General features: G+C 36.7%; 1 protein-coding gene across 3 annotated transcripts in view; it reads right to left on the bottom strand.

Annotated features, from left to right (window-relative positions):
• PLXDC2 (plexin domain containing 2) overlaps positions 1-24,843 on the bottom strand; it is a 417,308-nt gene that overhangs the window by 204,927 nt on the left and 187,538 nt on the right. For all 3 annotated transcript variants that reach the window (XM_079915193.1, XM_079915195.1, XM_079915194.1), the window contains one exon: positions 8,179-8,325. In XM_079915193.1, the coding sequence (XP_079771319.1) occupies positions 8,179-8,325 (147 nt within the window). The remainder of the gene's footprint in view (positions 1-8,178; positions 8,326-24,843) is intronic.

Raw genomic sequence — 24,843 nt, 5'->3', positions numbered from 1 at the left:
CTTGAGACTAGTCAATCAGCTTCCAAGTTTGAAATTCCCCTAAACCCTTAAATTTCACCCCAGACTTGGATCTGAGACAGATTTAAGCTCTGCCTGCCTCCCAGCCATTCAACCTGCAATAAAGCTGTTTCCTTTCTCAAACAAAGGTGTCACAGTATTGGCTTCTATGCACATCAGGCAGGGAGTCCTTGCTTGGTAACAATGTGTTAAGATTTGGAATTCAGTGCTGGCAGAGCTCCTGGGAAGGATGATTAAATCATTCAAAACTTGACTACAGGTTGAAATCAAAATTTAGGCCAGGTCCAATTTTAACTCTTCAACCTCCTCTGCTAACAGCTCCCCTTTTATTATTTTTTTTAACTTTTTACTTGGAAATAATTTCAAATTAAAGTTACAAGAATAATCCAAAGAGCCCCCTGCATCATTTATGCAGATTCACCAGCGTTTAACATTCTGCCACAGTTGGCAATTTTTGGATTTTTCAAAAGCTAAGTAAATTGATGCCTCTGAACACAGCTTCCAAGAGCTGCTCCTTTATCCAGCCTACCCATATCTACAGTTTGCTCTGCAGGGATCAGGGCTCAGGTGCCTAAACTCAGCCTATTTATCAGGAGCAAAACTTACTTCGCATTTCTTCTCAGAGAGTGGCTGCGTAACAAGAAATTCCTGGCAATGTATCATTAATTGAGAGTGGCTAAAACTGTTCTACTTCTGGTCCCACTGGAGTGGAACAGAGCACCTTCAGTGAAAAAAGGATGAGACACCTACTTTCTGGGGCTGCACAGAAGTTCTGATGGGAAGGCAATTTATAAACAAACCATGTGAGACCTTGACTATTTTGCCCAGAGTAATCATCCAGCACCTAAGTCACAGGCTGTAATTTAGTAAGAAGAAACAGACAAAAAAAAAGATATTGAAAATAGGTATAAAATATATTTTTAAAAGATACTAAAATGCTAGCTTTTTCAGGAAATCTCAATTCCAAAATGTCTTAAGTCTTTCATCTTCTACAATTTAAGATTTTTCACAAGAATTATACCTACTTGCTTTTAGTTATATTTACTTTTAAGGAACATTATAGTCCATCTATATTTTGCTAATTTTTCTGTGCTACGAAGCATTTTCCTTGCAAAAGAGTCCTGTGAAAGCTTTATCATTTAATAACTTCAGGATGAGAATATGTTTTACACTCATGTTATCTAAAATTAACCCTTGTTAAGTCTTCATGGGGTCCTAGAGAGATCTCGGAAAGGATGATTAAAAACAGGTCTGAGGCTTCCCTGGTGGCGCAGTGGTTGAGAGTCCGCCTGCCAATGCAGGGGACACGGGTTCGTGCCCCCGTCCGGGAAGATCCCACATGCCGCGGAGCGGCTGGGCCCGTGAGCCATGGCTGCTGAGCCTGCGTGTCTGGAGCCTGTGCTCCGCAATGGGAGAGGCCACAACAGTGAGAGGCCCGTGTACCGCAAAAACAAACAAACAAACAAAAAACAGGTCTGAGAAGAGAATCTAGGATGAAAGACAGGAGTAAATGGATTTATTCATTCCACCTGAGATATGGCTGCCTGGCTTCAGGGTCCCTTTTTAGCAGCTGTTACAATTATAAAAGATTAATGTGAAACCTTCCAAGAGGGTTTCACAGAAACCTTAAGTATTCATCTCACTTGTGACTTTAAAAAGATGAGTAGAGGACTTCCCTGGTGGTGCAGTGGTTAAGAATCCGCCTGCCAATGCAGGGGACACGGGTTCGATATCTGGTCCAGGAAGATCCCACATGTCGCAGGGCAACTAAGTCCGTGCAAAACAACTACTGAAGCCCCTGCGCGTAGAGCCCGTGCTCTGCAACAACAGAAGCCACGGCAATGAGAAGCCCGTGCGTACGGCAACGAAGAATAGCTGCTCGCCGCAACTAGGGAAAGCCTGTGCACGGCAACGAAGACCCAATGCAGCCAAAAAAAAAAAACCGAGTAGATATTTATCTATCTAGGACTTTTTTACAGCCATCATTGGTAACAGAGAATGTATGATTACTTCCTATGACTCTAACTTTATATAAAGAATGGTGCCTGTCCTCTACTAAAGATACAATATTGGAGAAATGAGATTAAATTGAACTGAAATATGATGAATTCAAGTATGATTTTTAAAAAGAAGGTATGTTCTTGCTTTGGAAAACTAAGGTTTGTAATCTGCATAAAAATTGAACACTGTACTTCACAAGGCCACTATCTTGAAGAATTTCCAAAGTCCCTGCCATGTCTAAAATATTAGATGGGGACGTTCAACCTGTGTCATTAACGCCATCGGTGGAAGAGGGACGACATCCTTACTTGTCCACTTGGAGGGAAGTGGACCAGCTTACACGCCTGGCATGCAGAGGAGCTCGGTTACTCGGAGCTCATATTGATTTTATGGAATGGAACGAAAGAAGGCCTTTCTTTTCCATAAAAGGCCCTCAAATAATACTTTCTTCACGACAGATATTCTCAAAGTTGATAAATGATTTCAGTATGATAATAACAGTAAAATGAATTAATGAAACCAAAATTAAGGTAGGCACATGCAGACACAGCTCATCCCAGTCTGTTATTAAACTAGAGGGAAACCCTGTACATGAAGACAAGTGAGGCCAGGTTGATGAAGTGCGTATGTCTTACTTGAAATGAAACAACTCACAAGACAGAATGCAGCAAGTTTATTCAACCAGTCAAAAATAAAAATAAATAAAAGCAACTTATTGTTAGACACTGCAAACAGGACTCAGGCAAAAATATGTGGTCTAGATAATAGCCTAATAGAGATAGCAAATTAAATTGCCTTTTGAGTTAATCGTTTAGAAAAATAAGCACTTATCAACAGATTTTCTGATGCGCGGAAAAAATGAAATGGTGCAATATGAGAAAACAGTTGGCTAAAGTCACCACAGGCATCCAGATACAGCTCTCCCAACACCAACATTATGGAAATGTAAGAGCAATGGAAATGCTAGTCAAAATGATGCTATTTTCCTTGGAAAAAAGAAAATACCTCCAGAAAGCCTAATTTTTGTTTAATGAAGTTTTCTGTATCTATTTGAGTAGTCTGAGGATCCCCACAGACAACAGTCCAATTTTTAAATTTTAAAACAGTCCACCATCAAAAACTATACCAGTTTCATCAAAAACCTTCCCTGCTCTATGACGGAGACATAGGAGAGCAGCACTTCATTTTGCTAGTGTTTCTTATACAAAGAATCAATCTTCTTACTAACATATAGAAAGATAATTAAAAAAAATTTTTTTTTTAAACTCAGGGTATGTTTATGTCTGGCAACAAGCAGACTGGCAATTTCTTGGCAGAAAATTATATAGAGATATTATATAGATATATAGATATATATCTGTAGAAAGAGATTCTTAGAGATTACTTAGGAATTAACTTACTTGGGGGTTATTATTTTTTATTAGGACTCTCAAAAAACAATGCCTTACTACCTCATTGTTATTTTCAGCATCCTTTCATATCTCATTTTTATTCTTTTTCTTTATTTAAAATTTATTTATTTTTGGCTGCTTTGGGTCTTCGTTGCTGTGTGCGGGCTTTCTCTATTTGCGGTGAGCGGGGGCTACTCTTTTTTTTTTAATAAATGTATGTATTTATTTATTTTTGGCTGTGTTGGTTCTTCGTTGCTGCACGCGGGCTTTCTCTGGTTGTGGCAAGCGGGGGCTACTCTTCGTTGTGGTGTGTGGCCCTCTCACTGTGGTGGCTTCTCTTGTTGCGGGCTCTAGGCACACAGGCTTCAATAGTTGTGGCACGTGGGCTCAGTAGTTGTGGCTCGCGGGCTCTAGAGCACAGGCTCAGTAGTTGTGGCGCACGGGCTTAGTTGCTCCGCGGCATGTGGGATCTTCCCGGACCAGGGCTTGAACCCATGTCCCCTGCATTGGCAGGTGGATTCTTAACCACTGCGCCACCAGGGAAGCCCGAGGGCTACTCTTCGTTGTGCTGCGTGGGCTTCTCATTGAGGTGGCTTCTCTTGCTGTGGAGCACGGGCTCTAGGCGTGTGGGCTTCAGTAGTTGTGGTGCATGGGCTCAGTAGTTGTGCACAGGCTTAGCTGCTCCGCAGCATGTGGGATCTTCCCAGATCAGGGCTCAAACCCGTGTCCCTGCATTGGCAGGCGGACCAGGGAAGCCCCATTTTTATTCTTGAAGTAGCACTGGAAGGTTGTTAAGGCAGGCATTTTTCCCTTCGTTTCAGGTTATAAAATTGAGGTCCAAGAGGCCAGAATCTGAGAAAATGAGTTTTGGAGCCAAGGTCTCACAACTTCTATAACCCCAGACTCCTACTGGGACAGAGGTACTTCTCCAGAAGTTGTGAATAAGAATTTCATAAACTGTGGTTTCAAAAGATAAAATAATTCTAATTTGTCTGGTTGTTGAATCAAACTGTGTGTCCAGCAGTAAACTAAAATATATGGATCTAACAGTACATAAGAAAATCTCAAAATTGTGGCATTTGAAGGTCCTCATAGAAGGAAAAATAAGTCTGGACTGGTTCCTAGGTTTGTAGTTAGAAACTTCTAGATCTGCAACCTGATAACTGAGGACTTTGAAGAAGGAACAAAAAAACCCAAATAAGTACCAGTATTTGAATGTAAGGGGCTTGGCTCTTTGCTTGTCTTATGATAGGGAATCATACAAAATTTTCACTTTTCTTTATCTATGAAGACATACTCCTTCCTTTGATGTGTCCAACTGTAAAACTAGGTTTTAACATCTGTTTTTACTGCAAATATGATTTAAGAAATGTTATTTAAACTAAAAAGAACAATGGAAAGATTTAAACAAAAAGGACAACGGGGAGATCTGAAGGAACATGTAATCAAATTACCATATACATGTGTGTGTGTGTGTGTGTGTGTGTGTATAATATAAATACTAATCATTTTACTTTACATTATAAAAGGAAAGAGAACTCAGTGTGTTTCGGCATGTGAAAAATGTGAATTAAATGACTAAGTTTTGCTCTGCTCTCACAGTATTATTATTGTGGATGGGAGAAAAGGGAAAACTCTTACTCTATTTCCACATTCCTCCTTTTCTAGAAAATTAATCTAAGATTCCAAAATACTGTTTGGACCACATTTACAAATGAAGGTGGTGAAGGGGAAAATATTTCTTTAAAAAATTATGTTTCCAGGTCAGACACTCCCATATCTTCCTCTGACCCATTCAGCTGGGAAAGGGGAGGGAAACTATATCTTCAGGAAATCCAATCTTCAGCTTTCTCACTTCCTTTCCTGTTTGCCCAGGTCTGGGTTAGTTAACCGACTGCCCCCTGAGTCTTATCCTAGGCTATATCTTTCTATTCTCTTTTTTGTCTAATTTGTTGACAGCAAGGATGCCCTTGGGTATGCAAATTACATCAGTTGGTGGTAAGATTTAAGAACCCCCCCCCTCTTTCCTTCGGGCTTAAAGTTAAATCCTGTGTCCAGCCAAACTACCAGAGAGCTTTGCATCAAGGATTTTGATGATTATGATTTCAGGGAACCTAATCAGTGAAGTGAATCATTGTTTCCCGTTTGCCATTATCCCTTGGGGTTAAGCCTCTCAGTAGTTATCACAGGGGGGAGGGTAGCTGTGGCTGGGTGCCTATGCTGTGTGTGTGGAGAGGGCCAGGAGGAAGAGGGTGTATGTGGGCATCGTTGAGCCCCTGGCCATAACAATACCTTAACACTACAATTCTGTCATCACCTCTAAAACCTGGTTCTACTCCAAGGGTGGCATAATAGAAATGGAGCCAAGAGAACAAGGCAGGATTGGAAAGATGGGGAGGCCAATGGAAGAAATATTAAAAAATGGATCACTCTCGACAATTTGGAAATCTTCAAACTAATATTCAACAATCATACTTACGAAAGAATGTACAAAATTTTTATAAAATATTCTACTAAGTAAATTTATAAGTTCCAAGGTATAAAACTCCTTAAATGAAGGAGTCCAAGTGGCAAATTTTTCCAAAAATAAGTAACTAAGTAATATTATCAATTCTATTGTTGTAAATGGAAATTGTGTACCTGTGAGCGCTTGTGTGTGTGTGTGTATGTATGTTCTGTTGGTGGTGATAGAGAAAGTGGGTACAGGACCAATTTCTAACACTAAGAAATACTTGACAATGGCTTAGATTCTCATGGAAAACCAGTGCAGAGCAGCTAAAATAAAGGTTTCTATCAGTGATATATATTTAAAAATCAATGCATGGAGCACCAGATAAGTTACAAGCTCAAGCTCAAGTCTTTCCATTTGTTTTAAGCCAAACTTTGGTGTTGAAAGCAACAAACAATGTCACTCTCAGAATCCCAATTATAAAAAATGGATCTTTATATCATCATAATATTTCTTGAGACTATCAGAGAGCTGTTACAAGGCAGCCAAGCAAACCCTTTTCCAAAGAGAAACCAACCTTCTTTGAGGAAAGGCAGGACACATGAACTGCCTCCCCTTTGGGAGAGCACAAGAGCAAGTGTAAGAAGAAATCAGCTAATATTTTAACTGATGAACTTCTTTCTCTGCTTACAGATATCACCCACAGTGGCCGACACCAGAACTGGGCCACTTCATGGAATCTCAATGGGGATACACGAACGTTCAAACTCTTACAAAGTATATTTTACACTATTAGGGACTGCAATATAGTGGGAAAATTGTCAAATGCAATACATTCCTGAAAAAACATGGTCCTAATCTAATCTTTCTCATTTTCTCTTCTTTTGAAGATCTGTTCTAAGCCAGACAGTGAATCATTTCTGAATCTGTCGTCTTCTCTGAGACTGCTTGAATATGGAAAAGAAAAGGGATGATGGAATTCATCAAGGGGAGGCGGCTGCTTCGTTTGCTTCTCAGCCTCAATGAATCATCATGGTGAATTATAATTCATTTCCATTTTAATTGTTAGAAGTCAATCTCCTGACACAGGAACATCTACATATATACAATGAAGGCTATTGGCCAAAATTTTTGATATTTTACATTTATCAAATCAATGCCTCTTTAAATCAGATTGGCCATTACTCTATTAGTTCTATCTTTGTATCAATAGTGGCAATAGCCCTTGAAATGTTCAAGTTATTTTGTTTTCTCTTTATGTCATGATAAACTGAACAAGACATGGCTTCACTGATAGTAAGATCACCACTATAATCCACGGCAACAAAACCAAATAACTTTTAAAATGTTAAATCAGGCATCATCTTGATAAAGTGATTATCAAAGAACATTCTGTGAACCAAGTGTGATAACTTTTACACATGCATTTTGAATGGGGAATTGACTGCCAAGGTTAACACCTGAGTCACAGAACTTACTAGCAGGAGACGCTTAGGCTGATTTTTCCAAGATTAAGTTCTCTTATCTTCAATACCTAGGTGGTTATAATATTTAAATCATAGAATTGTTGTGAAGATTGAAAAAGCTAATCCATGAAAGCATTCAACCTGACACACAGAACACGGTATCAGTGACCATGTAAGCTAAGTGAGGTTTGTATTCATATCTCCTGTCATCCCCCCTATATAGATTCAGAAACTGTGCCTCAGAATAGTTAATTGTTTGTTTAAGGCACCACCACTGGTAAATGATTTAAGCTCAGACTTAAAATATGTTTGCAGTCTTCTAGATTTAATTATTTTCTTTTATATGAAATTTCTTCACATAATTATTTTCTTTTATATGAAATTTCTTCACATAAATCCATAATTTGGTCTACATGTGTTATCTGAATTGTGAATGTTTCTGGTTAAATCTTTTTCAGACCAAGGGTAATAAACTCATGTAAAATGGAAGATAGCAAATTAATGTAATTTTTAAAAAATGTTCTCTAAATGCATGGATTACATGCATGTTCTCTAATTAAATGAAAACTGAAAGTCATCCAAGGTAAACCACAACTTTAAATTGAATATGCAACTCATCATACTTACTGGAGAAATTAATGGTTAATTAATTAATTAATGGTTAAATTAATGGTGGCTTCTCAAAGTAATTCTTTATCATTTTCTATAACATCTTACATGAATTATTAATCTAAACTGCAATTGCAGAACTAATATACTTGAAAAGTGATCACAACAATGTTAATATGTCAATTAAAGCAAATTTTTTTTTTACAGAAGAAGAAAAGGAAACTCAAAATGTCAAAGCACTTACTGCAGCTTGTCGATGAGTATTGGACAGTATTCCATGAATCTTCACTTTGTCCTTTTCCATTTGGTCTATGTTCACCCACAAATCCCGGCTGGCAGAATCAGATGGACCATATATCCGAGATATATAGTAATTATGATCTGTGTCCTCCTATAATAATAAAGAATAATGCACATCAAGGACACGGACAGTACAGATGGACCTTGAGGGTATTGTGCTAAGTGAAATAAGTCAGAGAAAGATAAATACCGAGTGACATCCCTTATATGTGGAATCTAAAAAAAGCCAAACTCATGGAAACAGATTAGAATGGTGGTGACCAGGGGCTGGAAGGGGGTGAAATGGGGAGATGTTGGTCAAAAGGTATACACTTCCAGTTATAAGACAATTAAGTTCTGGGGAATCTTATAGATCTTAAATGTTCTCACCACAAAAATGAAATGATAATAATGTGACGTGATGGAGATGTTAACTGATGCTATGGTGGCTAGCTTTTACAGTATATAAGTGTATCAAATCAACGTGTTGTACTCCTTAAACTTACACATATCAATTATATCTCAATAAAGGTAGGGAAAAAAGAGAAGCATTAATTTTTTTCAGTGACTACTCAGTATTAGCAAAATTTGTCTAAAGCATTCTAATTTCTATTTTAGAAGGTAAAAAAGTATATTTTACTTTTGACTATGGTTTCTTGAAATTTCTCCATTTTATCAGTTTATTTTGCTTTTTCCCTAGAGTTGTGTAAATATTCTTTTTTTACCCTAAAAATGAGAGTGTGTCAGAACTGTGGCAAGCAAAGATAGAAGTAATCATACGTGATTCTTGTTATAAGCTTTGTGTTGATACTGACTGCCATTTAAAATAATACCTCTAAGATGAATCTACTTGTAGCATTTTTTTTCTTTTTCAGGTGAATTCAGAGTGCAACATTTAATGGATGTTTTTTCACATCAGTTACATTTTTGTAATACCTTTATTGTCCTAGGATCAAAAAATGTCTTTTCTTCCTTCTCACCCCCTTTTTACGAGAAGTATTTAAATCATTATATATCAAACTTATATAATTTAGAGTTACACAGAGTTTCATTAAAAAGAAGAAAAAAGCCCTCAAAAGTAAAAAAAGAACAAAGGTGTTCCTAAAATTCATAAAAGAACAAACAAACAAAAATGATTCTATTGAAATTAGAAGTGTTAGTATTCTTCAAAATAGCCAAATGAGTTAAATAACCTCTAAGGAAAGTGAATTAGATTTTAAAAATATACAAGTAATAAGCCTCTTTAAAATAAACTGTTATACTGACAAAACTTAAAGGCAAATGAACAATCTGTGTACAATAGTCTTTTCTAAAACAGTAATGTTAGGGCTCTCTCTGATTGCTGCTGCCCACACAAAAAATGTCACTTTTGGAACTAGTATTTTCTGAAAGCCTGAACTGTAATTACTATTGAGTGACAACAAATTCAAACTTCTCCTTTTAAACTAGGGTTATATTAGGCGTTGCTTTCATTTAATGGTCCTAGAAATTGAGATAATACATCTTTCTCCCATAACTTGGGTTGTTAAATTCTACTTTTATTTAAATTCTCATTATTGATATCAACATGGTACCTGTCACAAAACCTTTATTTTTCAGATTTCTCACTCAATGAAGAGATTTAAATGTTTTAAAAAGCAATTTTGCTGAGGAACACCTAGAAAAATCACATGATTCTTGACTAATTTGAATCACAATTAGTTTTTTTTGTTGTTTGTCATGAAATGTAAATGTGCTTATCAGTTTGAGAAGTCACTAAACAGAATGCATTTAAAAATATTCAGGTATATGTAAGATTAATGTTTAGTGAATAGAGGGTCTATGATTTGAATAATAAATTTTTGGATGGAATTTCATCTAATGCATTTATTACTTAAGTGCTAATTAAATAAAATATAACTATCCTTGAAATCCAGTCAAAATAAGAATACCATGTACCTTTTCACAAGTCATCATATATATATATATATATATATATATATATATATATATATATATATACACACACATACACATAAGACTACATGAAGGAAAGGAATATTCTAAGCAATATTCTAAATAGATTTTGCTTCATGACTAAAAGAAAAAATATGACCCCAAATGTACATCTTGAGAAAAGATGTTGATTAAATGTTAACAGTAAATTTAAAAAAAAATAAAAATCCTGTATCTCCAATTAAACTCTAGGTATCATGTACAAATTACAAGTATACCCACAATGAAAGATAAGAAAGTTCTGCAGAGAAAAAAGAAAAAAGGAGATACAAAAAAAGGAGTAGGAATAAGATTCTATGAAACTCAAGAGAGCTTCTATCCTAATGATTTTCCAGCCCTCCCTTCCAGAACGTGACGACACTGATTGCTTGGGTTCTAGGAGAGTAACAAGCATTGTGGTTGTGCCTTCAACTCCTTCTCATTGTCTGGTGCTTCTCCATTGGAAGCTTTCAGTGGTAAGTACCCTCCTTGACACTGGGCACAAGCCATTCTACAGGTGTCACTCCACTGGCAACAATGGTTGGTGGGCATGATGAGCACATAACCTAAGAAGGACCAAATAGTGAGACATCTTGGAGATTAGGTAGAGAGGAGATAATTTCCCTGATTCTGATTGCTGAGATGTGTAAATATGAGGCTTGGAACTACTGCCACCATTTTCTACCAAGAGGGAATCCTGCCTGAAGATAAAGCAAACATAGATAAGGACAGAACCATAAGCAATGCAAAGAAAAAGCCAGATCCCTGACCAAGTATATCTAAGTGCACCAACTCCTGGGCTTGTTCAACCACTTAGATGAACCATTAAATCTCTTCTATTGTTAAAACACCTTGAGTTGAGTTATTATCAACCAAAAGAACCCTAACTGACAAACAAGTTTCCTTAACTTTCACGAAAAGAGACTTCAGCAATGTTGAATAAGACAACCTTATCTGCAGATTTATAGATCTAGATAACAAACATCTCCCATTCGCATCTGGCAGTCTAGCAAATCACACAGAAGGAATGAAAACTTGTATTTAACCTGCCAGAAATCATCAAGTCTGAATAACAAACAACAACGATTCATTTGATTTTTCAGTGAATGGTACAAAAAGGTGGTTTTGAAGAAAATATTCAATGAGTTTAAATTAAAAATTTAGTCTTTTTCCCTATTGCTAGTATTTTTATAAAGAGTTCAGCAATACTGAGGTCAGAGATATAATCTTTAGATGAATTATGTAATAGATTTTATGATGCTGCCAAATTCTTATACAATTGCCAGATAGATATTTTCTTTAATATCACAAACTTCCAGTATAGAGCTCAGTATAATTGTTGCAATCAACATATCTAAAATGACTTTGGTATTTCCCTTAACCCCTAAATCCCTGTAATTAATCAAGACACAGTCTTGAAGTTAACATAAAGAATAAGAGTATTGTTATGCTAAACAATGGATTCGCTGCAAAAATATACATTTTTTATCAGTAATTACAATTATTGATATGGCTATGTGAACATACACCTTCATTTTCACTTAAATCAGAGCTTCTCAAAACAACATAAAATCTTTGAAAATACTGACAGTTAAAGCTTTTTGACTTCTTGGTGTTTGACTTCTATAGTCCAAGCTTGCCAAGTTGTCATGGCAACTTTTATTCAAAGAGGAAGACAATTTATTGTTTACCTAGGAATTTAAAGACAAAAGTTGTTAAATTCCTGGGAGAGGTGTTTGGCTCAGTTATTCAGGAAAGCCATAAAATAGATGTCTCAAAAATATGCCATCTTAGCACTACTAAATTATTCAAACCGTATCTTGTCCTTTATAGGAGTAATGGTTCTTAAAGCTTTGCCAAAAGCCACTTCAGGCATAAAGATTTTCCTATTCTGCTCAGAAGCAAACTCTTCTTTCTTTTTTTTTCTTGCAAACTATTTATAACATCATAAAAAATAAAACAAAACACTGTGATATGCCTACTTGCCAATTCATTTAGGAAACCAACTGTTACTGAAAGTAGATGGCACAATAGGTAGCTATAAATCCCATAAATCCATGCTTTTCAAACATGTCTGGAAATGTACAGCTGTAAACAGAGGACATACACCAAAAACACAGAGAAAAAGTCTTTGTAACTGTAGCCTAACCATTCTGCAACAATCAGTTTACACAATTTCTAACCCAAAGGTTGTCTTCTCTTCTATCATGGGTGTTAAGTTGATTTTATGTTGAATAATTCTTATGGATGCCTCACATTGCCTATGTAGTAATAGCATTTGAACTCTAAATTCATTTCATTAAGAATTCTTTTTAAAAAATCAAGAATATATTGTATGAACATCACTGTGCTAGTCATTTGAAATATATGGATATATAAAACATAGTCAAAGTTCTCAGGTAAAGTTATTTAGCATTTAATCAATCAGTTACCTTTCAAAGATAGTTTTATAATAAATAAAGAAATATTATAATTTGAATGGTTCTTGCCAGGTATTAATATATGTAATATAATGTAATGTAACCAAATATGTTACATTCTTATATAAATGATTTCACAAGGGCCATACAGTACAATTAAAGGTAAAGCTATTTAAAAATATTACTTATATATATAAAACTACTCAAAAACAAAGAGTTAAAAAATAGTGATCTAAAAAAATCATGTTGATATAAGAAACCAAAGGACATGATCAAATAACAAAAGGAGAAAAAGTGAGCTGGCAATACTTTTGTCAACTGCATTAGAAGGAGGTGACCTACAGGGAATGTGGAAGATAGGTCATATGAGTGTCTCTGTTAATAAAAAGCCAATGAGAGTATTTAGCTTTCTTTCACTGGGTTACCGAAAAATGAAATTCGACCAACATATTTAAGCACATTTGAAAAGCATATGAACAGAATATAAAGGATTATTAAATTAGTCCCACACAATTTCAGCACGATAGGAGCAATTACATATTATCTTCAAATAGCCTTCAATATACATCAGCAAGTACTACAGCAATACCCTCTTCAGACACTCAGAACAATTACATGGGATACAATTAAATTTACTGTTATGGTGTCAGAAGAATTAAAATCAATTCCTCTGTCTCCTATTGATTATATCAGATTACTGCACCAATTCTCATTATGCATATCTTTTACGTATCTTCAGTTTCTCACAGATGCCTCTGCTATTTCTTTAAGGATTTTTACCTACTTGATCTATTTGCAGCATGGTCTATCCCCCGAGCAATATCTTGTCCATGACTCTTTGGTAGGTATTATTTATTTTTTTATTTTATTTTTTTTTGTGGTACACGGGCCTCTCACTGTTGTGGCCTCTCCCGTTGCGGAGCACAGGCTCCGGACGTGCAGGCTCAGTGGCCATGCCTCACGGGCCTAACCGCTCCACGGCATGTGGGATCTTCCCGGACCGGGGAACGAACCCATGTCCCCTGCATCGGCAGGCGGACTCTCAACCACTGCGCCACCAGGGAAGCCCGGTATTATTTATTTTATCAGTTCTTCACAAGAATTTAGTTAAGTGACACCCAAGAATGTAGGATTAACTGGTGTGTGTGTGTGAGTGTGTGGGGTCAGATTACTATGTGACATATAAAATATGGGATTCCAGCAATATTTCCATCATAAAACAGTTTTCATTTTCCCAGTAACTCTTAGATGAGATCATCTCTCATGCTATGCAGAGAGAGGTAAATTGTATGGCCAAGGAAGCATAACACATTTATCTTTCAAAATAATGACAAAATCAAAGCTCTATAATTCAATTAAGTGATTGCCTACATCTCCAGGCATTTTGGAACGTGTTGGTATGTGTTTGTGTTGATTCATTTATTAAATGAAACAAATAGTATTTTCTACCTGGATATATTTTATCCAGTATACTTTAATTTGCTCCTGGTAGAAACTTTTAACCTTTTCAAGAATAAACCTGCGAGAGTATTTCCAGTTTTACAGTGGTGAAAAAGCACAGGCCAGAGAGAGAATCTGGGCAGTTTTGAGTGAATTAACATCTCAATTTATCTTTTACAAGTACAAGCAAGTGATGGCCAATCATACAGTGGTTGCTAAAGAGGTGCACTGCCAACTTACAAGGGATCTCTGAAGGCTCCAAAAACCTAGGGAAAAAATGCATGCATGAAAAAGTTTGAAAATATGTATGAAATTTCTATTAAAAAGCTCAAAATTAGCATTACAATAACATAGCTCAAAGGATATTTGGGTTGAAGCACAGCTTCTGCCTCTAAATAGTCACTGTAAATTTTGGACTTTATATAAGGAATTCAACTAGGTGTCTCTTAAAATTCCTTTCAGCTAAGGTTCTGAGATTCTAAAGCCACAGGCGAATGGGAAGAAACTGCTAGGGGTGAGTGAGTCAGAAGACTTTGCATTATTTAAGTGATACCCACCAAAAGAAATATAAGTGTGCAGTTTGAAGAACCAACACAGGTAGCTAGTTATAGTAACTGTATAGCATAGTACCATTTCAATAGGTACTTAATCATCCTTGTTGGTAAGTTGTAGATTGGCCCCAAGACTGGAGGCAAATTAACACACTTGTTGCAGGGAGTGTACGAATCCCTGGGAACACTATGCGTTATCTGTGCAAATTAAAAAAATCACAGGTCTTGTATTTGTGTGCATTATTTTTCAAATGCACGATATATTGTGATGCATAAAATGTGTGATCATTTTACAGTTACTGAATTTCTCTATAATTCTTGGTGTATTTTTCCAATCAACTAGAAAGAAACAACAATGGTATGAGGGACCACAAAACATTCTGATAATCAGAAAAGACAATCATAATTTATATGGACATTTCTATTTTAGATGTAGCATTCATGATGGGGCAGGAACTTGGACACTATAAACATACTGTCTTAGTCTGCTCAGGCTGCCCTAACAAAAGACCTGAGACTGAGTGGCTTAAAAAACAAAAATTTATTTCTCACAGTTTTGGAATCTGGGAAGCCTAAGATCAAGGTTCTGGTAGATTTGGTTTTTGTGAAAGCTCTCTTCCTGGCTTGTAGACGGTTGCCTTCTCACTATGTCCTCAAAGGGCCAAGAGAAAGATCTTTAGTGTCTTCCCATCCTCTTACAAGGATACCAATCCCATAGGGCCCCACCCTTACAACCTCATTAAATCTTAATTACCTCCTAAAGGCCCCATCTCCAAATATAACCACATGGGGGTTAGGGCTTCAACATATGGATTTAGGGAAGACAGAATTCAGTCCATAGCACATACAGATAGTTCCTTTATTAAGTTTGGATTTGTAAGAAGCCCTAGATTTATTGCCTTTGAAAATACATGTCATTCTCTAGTGCTAATCAAAATTGCCATTCAAGCTTTCTAATATAGGAGGGCTTTTTGAAAATCCATACAGTTCTCTATCTCGGCCTATCTCTTAGAAAAAAAATTGAGATATTTATAATTTTACAAGAATTATGGAAAATTTTACTCTGGAGCAACTTCTAAAAATTATAACTCAGTTGACAATTTTCACACAACCAACATTTGTGGAAAAGTTGGGTAATTTCCCTCTATGAACTGGTCAATCTCATTTCAAAGGTAACTGTTACTGTTCCCACAAACACCAGGCTTGACACAGCCACCCCTTCCATTTCGTCCTCCCCGTCACATGCCACACCAGCCCTACTAGCTCTCCTGGTGTCCCACAAGTACGCGATGTGCCCTGACACCATACTGTTCACCTGCTCTTTTATGCACCTGGAATGATCCTCCCCTATTCTGTCATGCTTTATTTCTTAGCCTGCTTTAATTTCCTTTGTAACTTTTATCATTGGACTTTAAAAAAAATTATTGCCTCCCCCTGCTCCCCATTTAAAATATCTCTCCCTCTATTGGGTTCACTGCTGTATTCTAGATAGTAAACATTGGTACATGATAGATACTCAATATACAGATTTGTAAGTTTTAGACCTTCTTTATATTTTTCAAGCTATTTATTACTTCGGCTTTATTACCTCCTAGAAAAGATGTTACAGTGGTAGATTCTTCTTAACAGCAAGGAAGAAGTAAAAACTCACACACAAAGCAATCCAATTTATTTATAAATATATTTTATTCACTATTCAGTTTATTATTCTTGAAATTTCCATGCCCTACTACAAAACCCCTCATGCCACCTCTATCAGTGGTTATTGCTGGGTAACAAACAACTCCCAAACTTGGTGGCCTGAAACAACCATTCATTTGTTTAGGACCGGGTGCAGCTGGGCATTGCTTCTGTCCTACACGGTGTCAGTTGGGATCACTGATGGTTTGTGGCCACTTCTCATGTCGGCTGGGGACTGGCTGGTTTCACATGGACTTGGCCACATGTTTAGGTTCTCTCTCTCATTGTGACATCTCATTCCCAAGGAGACCAGATTGGGCTTATTCCCAAGCTGATAGAATCCAAGCAAGTAAGAGCGGAAGCTGCAAGTGTCTGGAGGCATTGCTTAGAAGGTGTTTAATTTGACTTCCATCCCATCATTTGATCAGAACAAGTTACAAAGCATGTCCTGGGTTCAAGAGGTGAGAAGATAGATCCTACCTCTTCATGGGATAAGCTGTAGGAATTTGGGGCCATTTTTAACCCGTCATGCCATGCAAATTTTCTATGCCTGAGTGGTTGAGCTATTTTGCTAAGTATAAATAAACAGTTACTTTGACCCCTCTAGGAGATACTGTATCATTTCCACTTCAGTTGAGACACCATTTTGACAATACCTGTGGGTAGATTCAATTAAAAAAAAAAATCTGTAGTTGCTTTCATTTAGCATAGAGGTACTTTTAACAATGTAAATCTTCCTATTGTTTTCTAAATAAGAATTTTAAAAGCCCATTTCAAATGATAAATTCTTCCAGGACCACATATTAGAAGAAGGAAAATCTTGTTGCCAACTCACTTAACTTTAGGTAGCTGATGTACAGGTCAAACAAGGGCAGAACAAAGGGAGAGAGGCTGCAATAGTTTCATGAGCCATTAAAAATAAAGAAGCAAAAAGGAAAGCACAATCTGTTGAAGTTTTGTTTTAAAGTTACCAATTCTAGATTCAAACAAATATTTTCATAATATGGTTTTGCTGACTTTGAAGAAAGATTCCCTCTCAGATCTATAAAGCTGGTATTTATATCTTGCAATAAAATTACACGATAGCTTAGGAGAGATTTTATTTCAGTGCAGCCTGAGAAGCATGCTTTCCTTTTTTGCTTCTGTCCTGCAAAATCACACAAGGGAAAATCAATGTTATGAGCTTCTCACTTTCCTAAGAACTAGCTGGAAAGTGTAAGAAAAATGCCTGGAGGTCAAATATTCAAGTGAACGTAGTCTAATGTAGGAAGATGCTATAAAACAGCCTATTTATTTACAACCATTTCTTTCAGATGTCACTCATACAAGCTAACAAGTATTTATGATGCACTGATTATGTATGTGGAGGTCTTCAGCTGATGGCTGTGAAGGGTAAAAGATGTTTATGATATAGTCCTTGCTCTCCAGAAACCTGCAACAGAGTGACATAGTGCAGGTACTCAACTCTCTCTGCTCCAGACCAGCATAAGATAAAGGCTGTACTAATGGCAGCTTCAGTTTCATAAGCCTCCTCAGGAGGAAAAAAATCTCATTCAGTTTTAGTGATAAAATATAGGGCTCATAGAAGTCATGATATTTAATCTGGGCCTTGAGGAATGAATTGAGAGGGCGATTTTGCTCAGAGGGACTGGTCTGAACCCAGGGGAATGAGCAGAAAAATACTAATAAGATTACAGAAAATAACTAGAACAACAGACACATATAGGGGAGTAATGTGAAGTGAGTGCACTTAGATACGTAGAATTTTGATTGCACAAACCTTTGAACATCAATCTGGAAAGTCTGAATTTGATTCTGTGTAAAATGAGAGCCTTGGAAGTAACGGATTAAGTGTAGACTTAGACGGAACAATCTAGAAAATAGGATGGACTGGAGAAGGGAGTGATTAGAATCATACATTGGTTTGGAAGCTATCATAAGAATAAAGAGTAAAAGAATAAAAATTAATTAACTAATTATTTTTTAAAAAAGAATAAAAGAATCAAGAACAAAATCCTAACAGCTTAACCAGGTTACTAAGAGGGAAAACAAAAGGGAAGATGCTGTTGTGAGAAAGACTGAAGAATCCAAAAGACTTGCCACTATTTAAGAGGGAGAAGAACACTCAAAAATGACCCTGCAGCATTTAATCAGGGTAACTGGACAGCCTGGATGGTTGAAAGTAGCTATGCCAGTTAACATTTTAAAGTGGAACTTAGCATATCTACATGTCATTATAAATGCTAACAAACAAATATAGGAAAATACGTATCACTGGTTTCCAGATACAGTGCATACCAATGGTCACAGAACAAGGCCTTAGGAGTAACCAGATGTTAATTGAGAAGCGCTCCCATATTCAAGTAACACCTGTATTTCTATCTTTCTCTCACTGAGTACTCGAATAAGCGCTCAATGGAGGACAATGCCATGAGCTAATGAATGCCCTTGAACTGTAGCAGTGGTTCCCAAACTTGTCTGCACATTAGAATCAACTGGAGATCTTTTATAAATTTCACAGCCCAGATCATACTCCAGACCAGTTAAATCAGAATCCGGGCTGGGTGCAGTGTGATCCCAACATGCAGATACATCTGGGAAACATCACCTATTAGCTGAAATTTCCAATTTGTAACTGAACATGTTCTATATCTATATGATCATACCAAAACCAAGGCTTTAGAAATATATAAAAAAATTCAACTTATCCTTAGAGAGTTTACCAAAATTTAAGAATTTCACTTTTTCAAATGTTGAGCTTAGTATTTTCCAAAGCACACACAGTAAGGTTTACATTCCAGAGAACTGTAGGAATAATAAATAGCCTTTCATCTGTTTTGGAAATGATGATCCTTAAAGTTCCAGTGTTGACGATCTCAATAAAGAAGGCTGAGTCCAGATTTCTATTCCTTAATGGATATGCGATCTGGAGAATTTTTGAGTGTTTCATAGGTTGCATCTGTACATGTCCCAAATAGTATAAATTTGGAATCCTCATATCATGGTTTTGGATGCGCTCATTTGACATACAATTTTATGTGTCATCGTCCCCCTCCCCCTGCCCCCCCCCCACCTGGTATACTAGCTTTGAAACAAGTATCAAGATAAAGCAGCTTCAAAAATGCAATGAATGTGCTGCATCAATCACTTTGAGATGTCAACACAGTTTTAAAGATCATTAGTCAGTCTGCAAGCATAATCATCAGGCTTTGCATAAACACGCAGTGCAGATAATGAAGCAGTGGTGAACTGAACGTGACTATACCAAACACAATACTAATTGTAAGTAGCACTCGGTGGAAAGAGATTAGATTTAGCTATGGAAGTTTAACATTATGCATTTTTAATCATTATACCTGATCCACACAAAAAACACAAATTGAGCCATTTTCCTGAAATGACACCACTTTACTTAATTTTTTCTTTTCTTTGACAAGATTAGACACGTGACTGAAGTGACCAGTTCTCTCGTCTTTGGCATTTGAGGGCCTTGGGTGGACACTCACAGAGAAGCAGCCTTCTTCTGTTCCTAGGTGTTTGCCTCCAATATCAACCAGCTGCCTTTTTAGATTAAATATCTTTCCCTTTGATATTAGGACATTAAAAACATTTATTCAGGAGACTTTTGTTTTAAAAAGTATATAGTAAACAAAACTGACACAATTCCTGCATTTATGTCGTTTACAGTCTAGTGGGAGAGACAGGCATTAAGTGATTGTATTAATAACAAACCCTAGGGCCACTTGATTTACTTTTGTATCTCAAATGAAAAGTTCAAAAGAAACCAGGACAGGAACTCTTACTTGAATGTTCTTACATTATAAGTCTACATATATCAGATACTTCTATAAGTAGAGAATTTCCATATGCTCATGGATTTCCTCTGCCTGGGCTTAGATATCCAAGTAGTTCTCTTCACTGATCTACACTGTGCATACACGTTGCTTAGAAATAATCATCAGTTAATATTTTGAATTCAGTTAATTTGTAGATAAAATTCAGAACAGAATATTGCTTAATGGTTAAAACATTAAAAAACAACCTGGGTTAAAAAAATGAAGAGAGCTTATGTCAACGTTATCTTTGGGTTTTACTCTGGACGGAACATGATTATTCCAGAGACTAAGGAGACAGTGGAGAAAGGGACTGGGAAAAAAATTCTTAGGTTCACTCAGAGAGCAAAGAATGTAATAAACATTCCAATGAATCAGACTAGTGAGAACAGGTGTGAATAAACAACACATCAGTGTTCTGTTACAACTAGTATAAAATCCAAAGTTCAATCCAGGTCTTTGCATTAGGCTTTGTTGACTTGATGACTTATAAGTAAGCAGTCTACTATGTAGGGCATAGTTCCCCAAATCCAATACAAATTTGGTCCCCTGATGTAGTGGAGACTTTATATAACTCATGATGGCCTAGAGGTTTTTGTTGCAAAAAATGCCAACAATGGTTTGCAAAACATATAGAGGAATAACGGGCATAATTTTTAAAGCCGAGGAAGAAAAACCAACAGATTGCCTTGAAAACGGAAAGTGATTGGTTCCCCCAGAATATTTTATTAAGCAATAAAATCATTAGCTGGTTAATCTTTTAAATAGAGGAGTTTTGGCAAGTGGCTACCTAAAAATAATCTGTTTGCATACTTTTCAAAGCGTTTATGATAGAGACAAAAATGTTAGATCCACAGTAAGGAATTCATAATACAGTGGTTCTCAAAGAATAAAATGTGAAAAAGACAAAGATAACTTGATGAATTTTTTAAAAAGATACATTTGGTTATTCACCTATCGTTTACTCTAATATCATGTTCTATTTCTTGTTAATGCTTTCTTTTTCTGAAAAGATAGGGTTTGTAGATAATGTATATTTTTAAGTGCCATTAATTTGCAAAGGAATGAAAACATTGAGTCTTTTTTTTTTCCATTTTGGTTTTATGATATCTGACTTCCAGAGGCCACTGCCACAGTGCTTTTTCCCTTCCTCTTCGGAGGTAGATTAGAACATCTTTAAAGACTCGAAAATATTGGTCGTAAAACTACTGAGCTAAAGCCTAGAGTATTTCTCATACTCTGACAAAGTATAAGGTACTCACAAGGACTCTAGGAAAGCTGCATGGTTTCCATCTTCAAAGCCAAACTCCCTCCCACTTCCCCTGGAAGCGACAATAATGAATCTAGCAAGAGTATTTGCATGTGCTTTACATTTGTTTCTTGGTACAGGGCTCTAAAGAACCCCTAAGGTCACTCTGCTGCTTATGAGTGGCTGAAGGGCTATTGTGCAGGCACAGAGAGCCCGCAGTGACCTCCTCAGAGCAGGGATGTGGGTGGCAGAGTTTATTTACATATTATTGATCTTCTAATCCTTTTTCCAGGAAGCAGCCTCTGAGGGTCCTCTGGGGATCAAGCTGTTCCTAGTACAAATAATACCCAGGAAGTGCATTGGGCCCCAGAGAAATGCAAACTCCCTTAAAGGGCTTTCAAAGATCTCCGGGCTTGGACTGGAGCCTCAGGCTCCAGGTTCTTCCTAGGCCAGTCTCTCCCTGACCAATTTATAAATACATTTATAAAGTCTAAAAAAGTTTATACTATTTTCCCAATAGTAAGTTGAGGGACAGTTGCTAGTCTGCTACATAACAGCTTTAGGACAAATTCCTGCTGAGTACAACTGTGAGTTCAGCATTTTAATAACAAGTGAAATAAAATGTGGCTAGAGGAGAAAGATCTAAATGGTTGAGGTCTTGTAGGTCAAGTCATGTGAGAAATGAATGGGGAAGAGTCCACTGGATGACAAAGAGGAACTGGATTGACTTTGCCCAAAGGTCAGAAGGACGATTCATCTGTGAATGTTCTGGGGATGAAACATTCAGGCAAGGATGAGAAAACAGTTTAATAAATTAAGATGTCAAAAACAAAATTTTCTCTCTTAAAAAAGGATAAATTCCCATTAGAAGACTTTGAGCAAAGGCTGTTGGGGATGTTATGGATAAGTTTCATGTATTTGGATAAGAAATGCATCTTATAATATCTCAGATTATTTTGACTATCTTTAACCATATTTCAACTATATTTAGTTTAGCTATATTTAAAACTACCTCCTGAGGTAATTGGTGACTAGATAAACAATTTGCTATTTGGGTAAGAAATAACCTGAGATCAATCTGAATTTTCCAGAAAAGACCTAGATTATTTTTTTGTCTTCTTCACCAACTTTCCCTTCTACACTCTGTCTCTGGCATGTACTCATTCACTTGGGTCAGAGCTCTTAGGTCACTATTTACCTTATATGACGTCTCATTCTAAACAAGGCTACCTGGTATACAAGAAGAAAAGTATCATTAATTGATGTTTAATTGTCTCATCAGACATTAATGATTACTGAAGGATGTATGCAATTGTGAGTGATTCTAACCACATGCACAAAATCTGAAGAATATAGCTATACAATTCAGTTTCCAAGACACTATGGCCAAAGCTTTTAGACCATTAAGGAAATATTGTTTACAAATAATAGACCATGAACATGAATATAAAAAAGAGGTTAAGGAATTTCTCCAGCACCACAAACAGGGAGTCCATACGGATAAAGACAGAGAAAGTGTACACTCTGGTAAACTGAAGTGGCTACTTTTCCTGAAGTGATGAGCTATCATGGGTTCACTAAGAAATATGCTATGAGGAAATGGGTGGAAAGAACATAAAATATGAGACTTCTATTGCGGGGATCCACGCAGCCAGTCACATGATGGAGGAAGAAGAGGATTCTCATCAAGAAAAGAGTAGCTAAGTTCAGATTGGAAGGTTAGGTGTTCAAGTGTTGGAAACTTCATAAGGACCCTTTTTAGAAAATGTCACTTAGTAAATTGTCTCTCCACACCTCCCAGGTATCTTAGTCCACACAGGCTGCCGTGATGAAATACCATAGACTGAATGGCTTAAACAGAAATTTATTTCTCAGAGTTCTGGAAGTCTGAGATTAGGGTGCCAGTCTGGGCATATACTGGTTAGAACCCTCTTCCTGACTTGCAAACAGCGGCCTTCTCACTGTGTTCTCACACCACCTTGCCTTTCCTCAATGTGTACACGTGGAGAAAGAGCTCTGTCCCTCTTGCTCTTCTCATAAGACCACCAATTTTATCAGATTAGGACCCCACCCTTATGAATTCATTTAACCTTAATTACCTCCTAACAGCCCTATCTTCAAATACAGTCAGACTGGGGATTAGGGCTTCAACATACGACTTGGGGGAGGGGGTACAATTCAGTTCATAGCACCAGGTATCAGTTACCAGGGATCAAGAGAAAGAGCTGCAGCATGGTGGTGCATGGGGAAGGGTTGGCTGGCATCAGGAGCCAGAAACAGGGGATGCGAGTCCTTATCCTGACTCTGCCAATAATGTAAGCTGAACCCAGCTACTTCATCATACCTCTAAAGTGTTTTGTGTAATATACCACTTATACCTGTTGCAACTGCTACAAAACTGAAAAGAAATGCAAAGTCTCACACTAAAAGTCCCCCCTCCCCCAGTTATTTGATTTTCTTTCTCTTTTTCCTTCAAATCTATCTGCAAATTAGAAATGCTATGGTTATTTTATAAATATGCAATGCTACTGAATGATCATACAGTTCAATCCATTTGTTATTTATTTAATTTTTTAGCAAGCTAGTTATAGATATAGACCAGAGCACACTTCTGTCTTATTAACAGTTGAATGTATTGCCAATGTTTCAAATCATTTTGACTTTCTAAATTCATCTCATTGGTAAGTCTAAAATGTTCCAGTCTTCCAGGAAAAACAAAAGAAGATGATTACTTGAAGAAATGTCATTGCTTAAATTACAATATTTATATGTAATTAATTGAATATATAAAAGTTTTTCTCATTATGACTAAATACTTTTGAAAACTTGGAATATTGAATCAATCATAACCAAAGAGTATATTTCCCATGACTCCAATTTCATACACTGTAATATTTCAGAAGAACAGAAAATAATCTTAGAAACATTCTTCAAAATAACTAGTGAAGGTGAGACCTTTAAAAGCATGTTTCACTTCTTGTTTTCAATATCATGTTTACAAGGGATGCAATAGGAAAGTAGTCCACCAGGACTGTACTTACATAAAATAAGTACAGAAGAAAAGTAGGACAGAAGAGAATATCTCCAAGAATCAGATTATATTTGACTGAATTCAACTCAACACATAGTATGCTTCCTCTGGGGTAGACATGAAGGCAGTAGTGAGGTGCCCCTCAGAACTTGGAAATAAGATGGCCCTTTGGAAGATGACCTAGTAAGTTTATATTAATTAAGAATTTAATTAGTTGTTTTGTATATAGGAGCAATAGCATCTGGTGGCCAGGTGGCCATTAGATACACGAACCTATGGACATTTTATTTTACCATCACTGTGTTGGTCCACATGTGATTAAGGAAAAAAAAAAAAAAGAATGAACAAACAACTTTTAAGTGTTTGGATTTCTCTTGAGAAACTAGGAGATGTGGCATCATATGCCCAAATTCCCACATGGCCCCACTCTGCTGCAGCTGGGGAGCAGGTGC

Source organism: Stenella coeruleoalba (genome assembly GCF_951394435.1).
Source record: "Stenella coeruleoalba genome assembly, chromosome: 2".
NCBI lineage: Eukaryota > Metazoa > Chordata > Mammalia > Artiodactyla > Delphinidae > Stenella > Stenella coeruleoalba.
The sequence above is the reverse complement of the archived record's forward strand: the minus strand, read 5'-3'. Positions and strand labels throughout refer to the sequence as shown.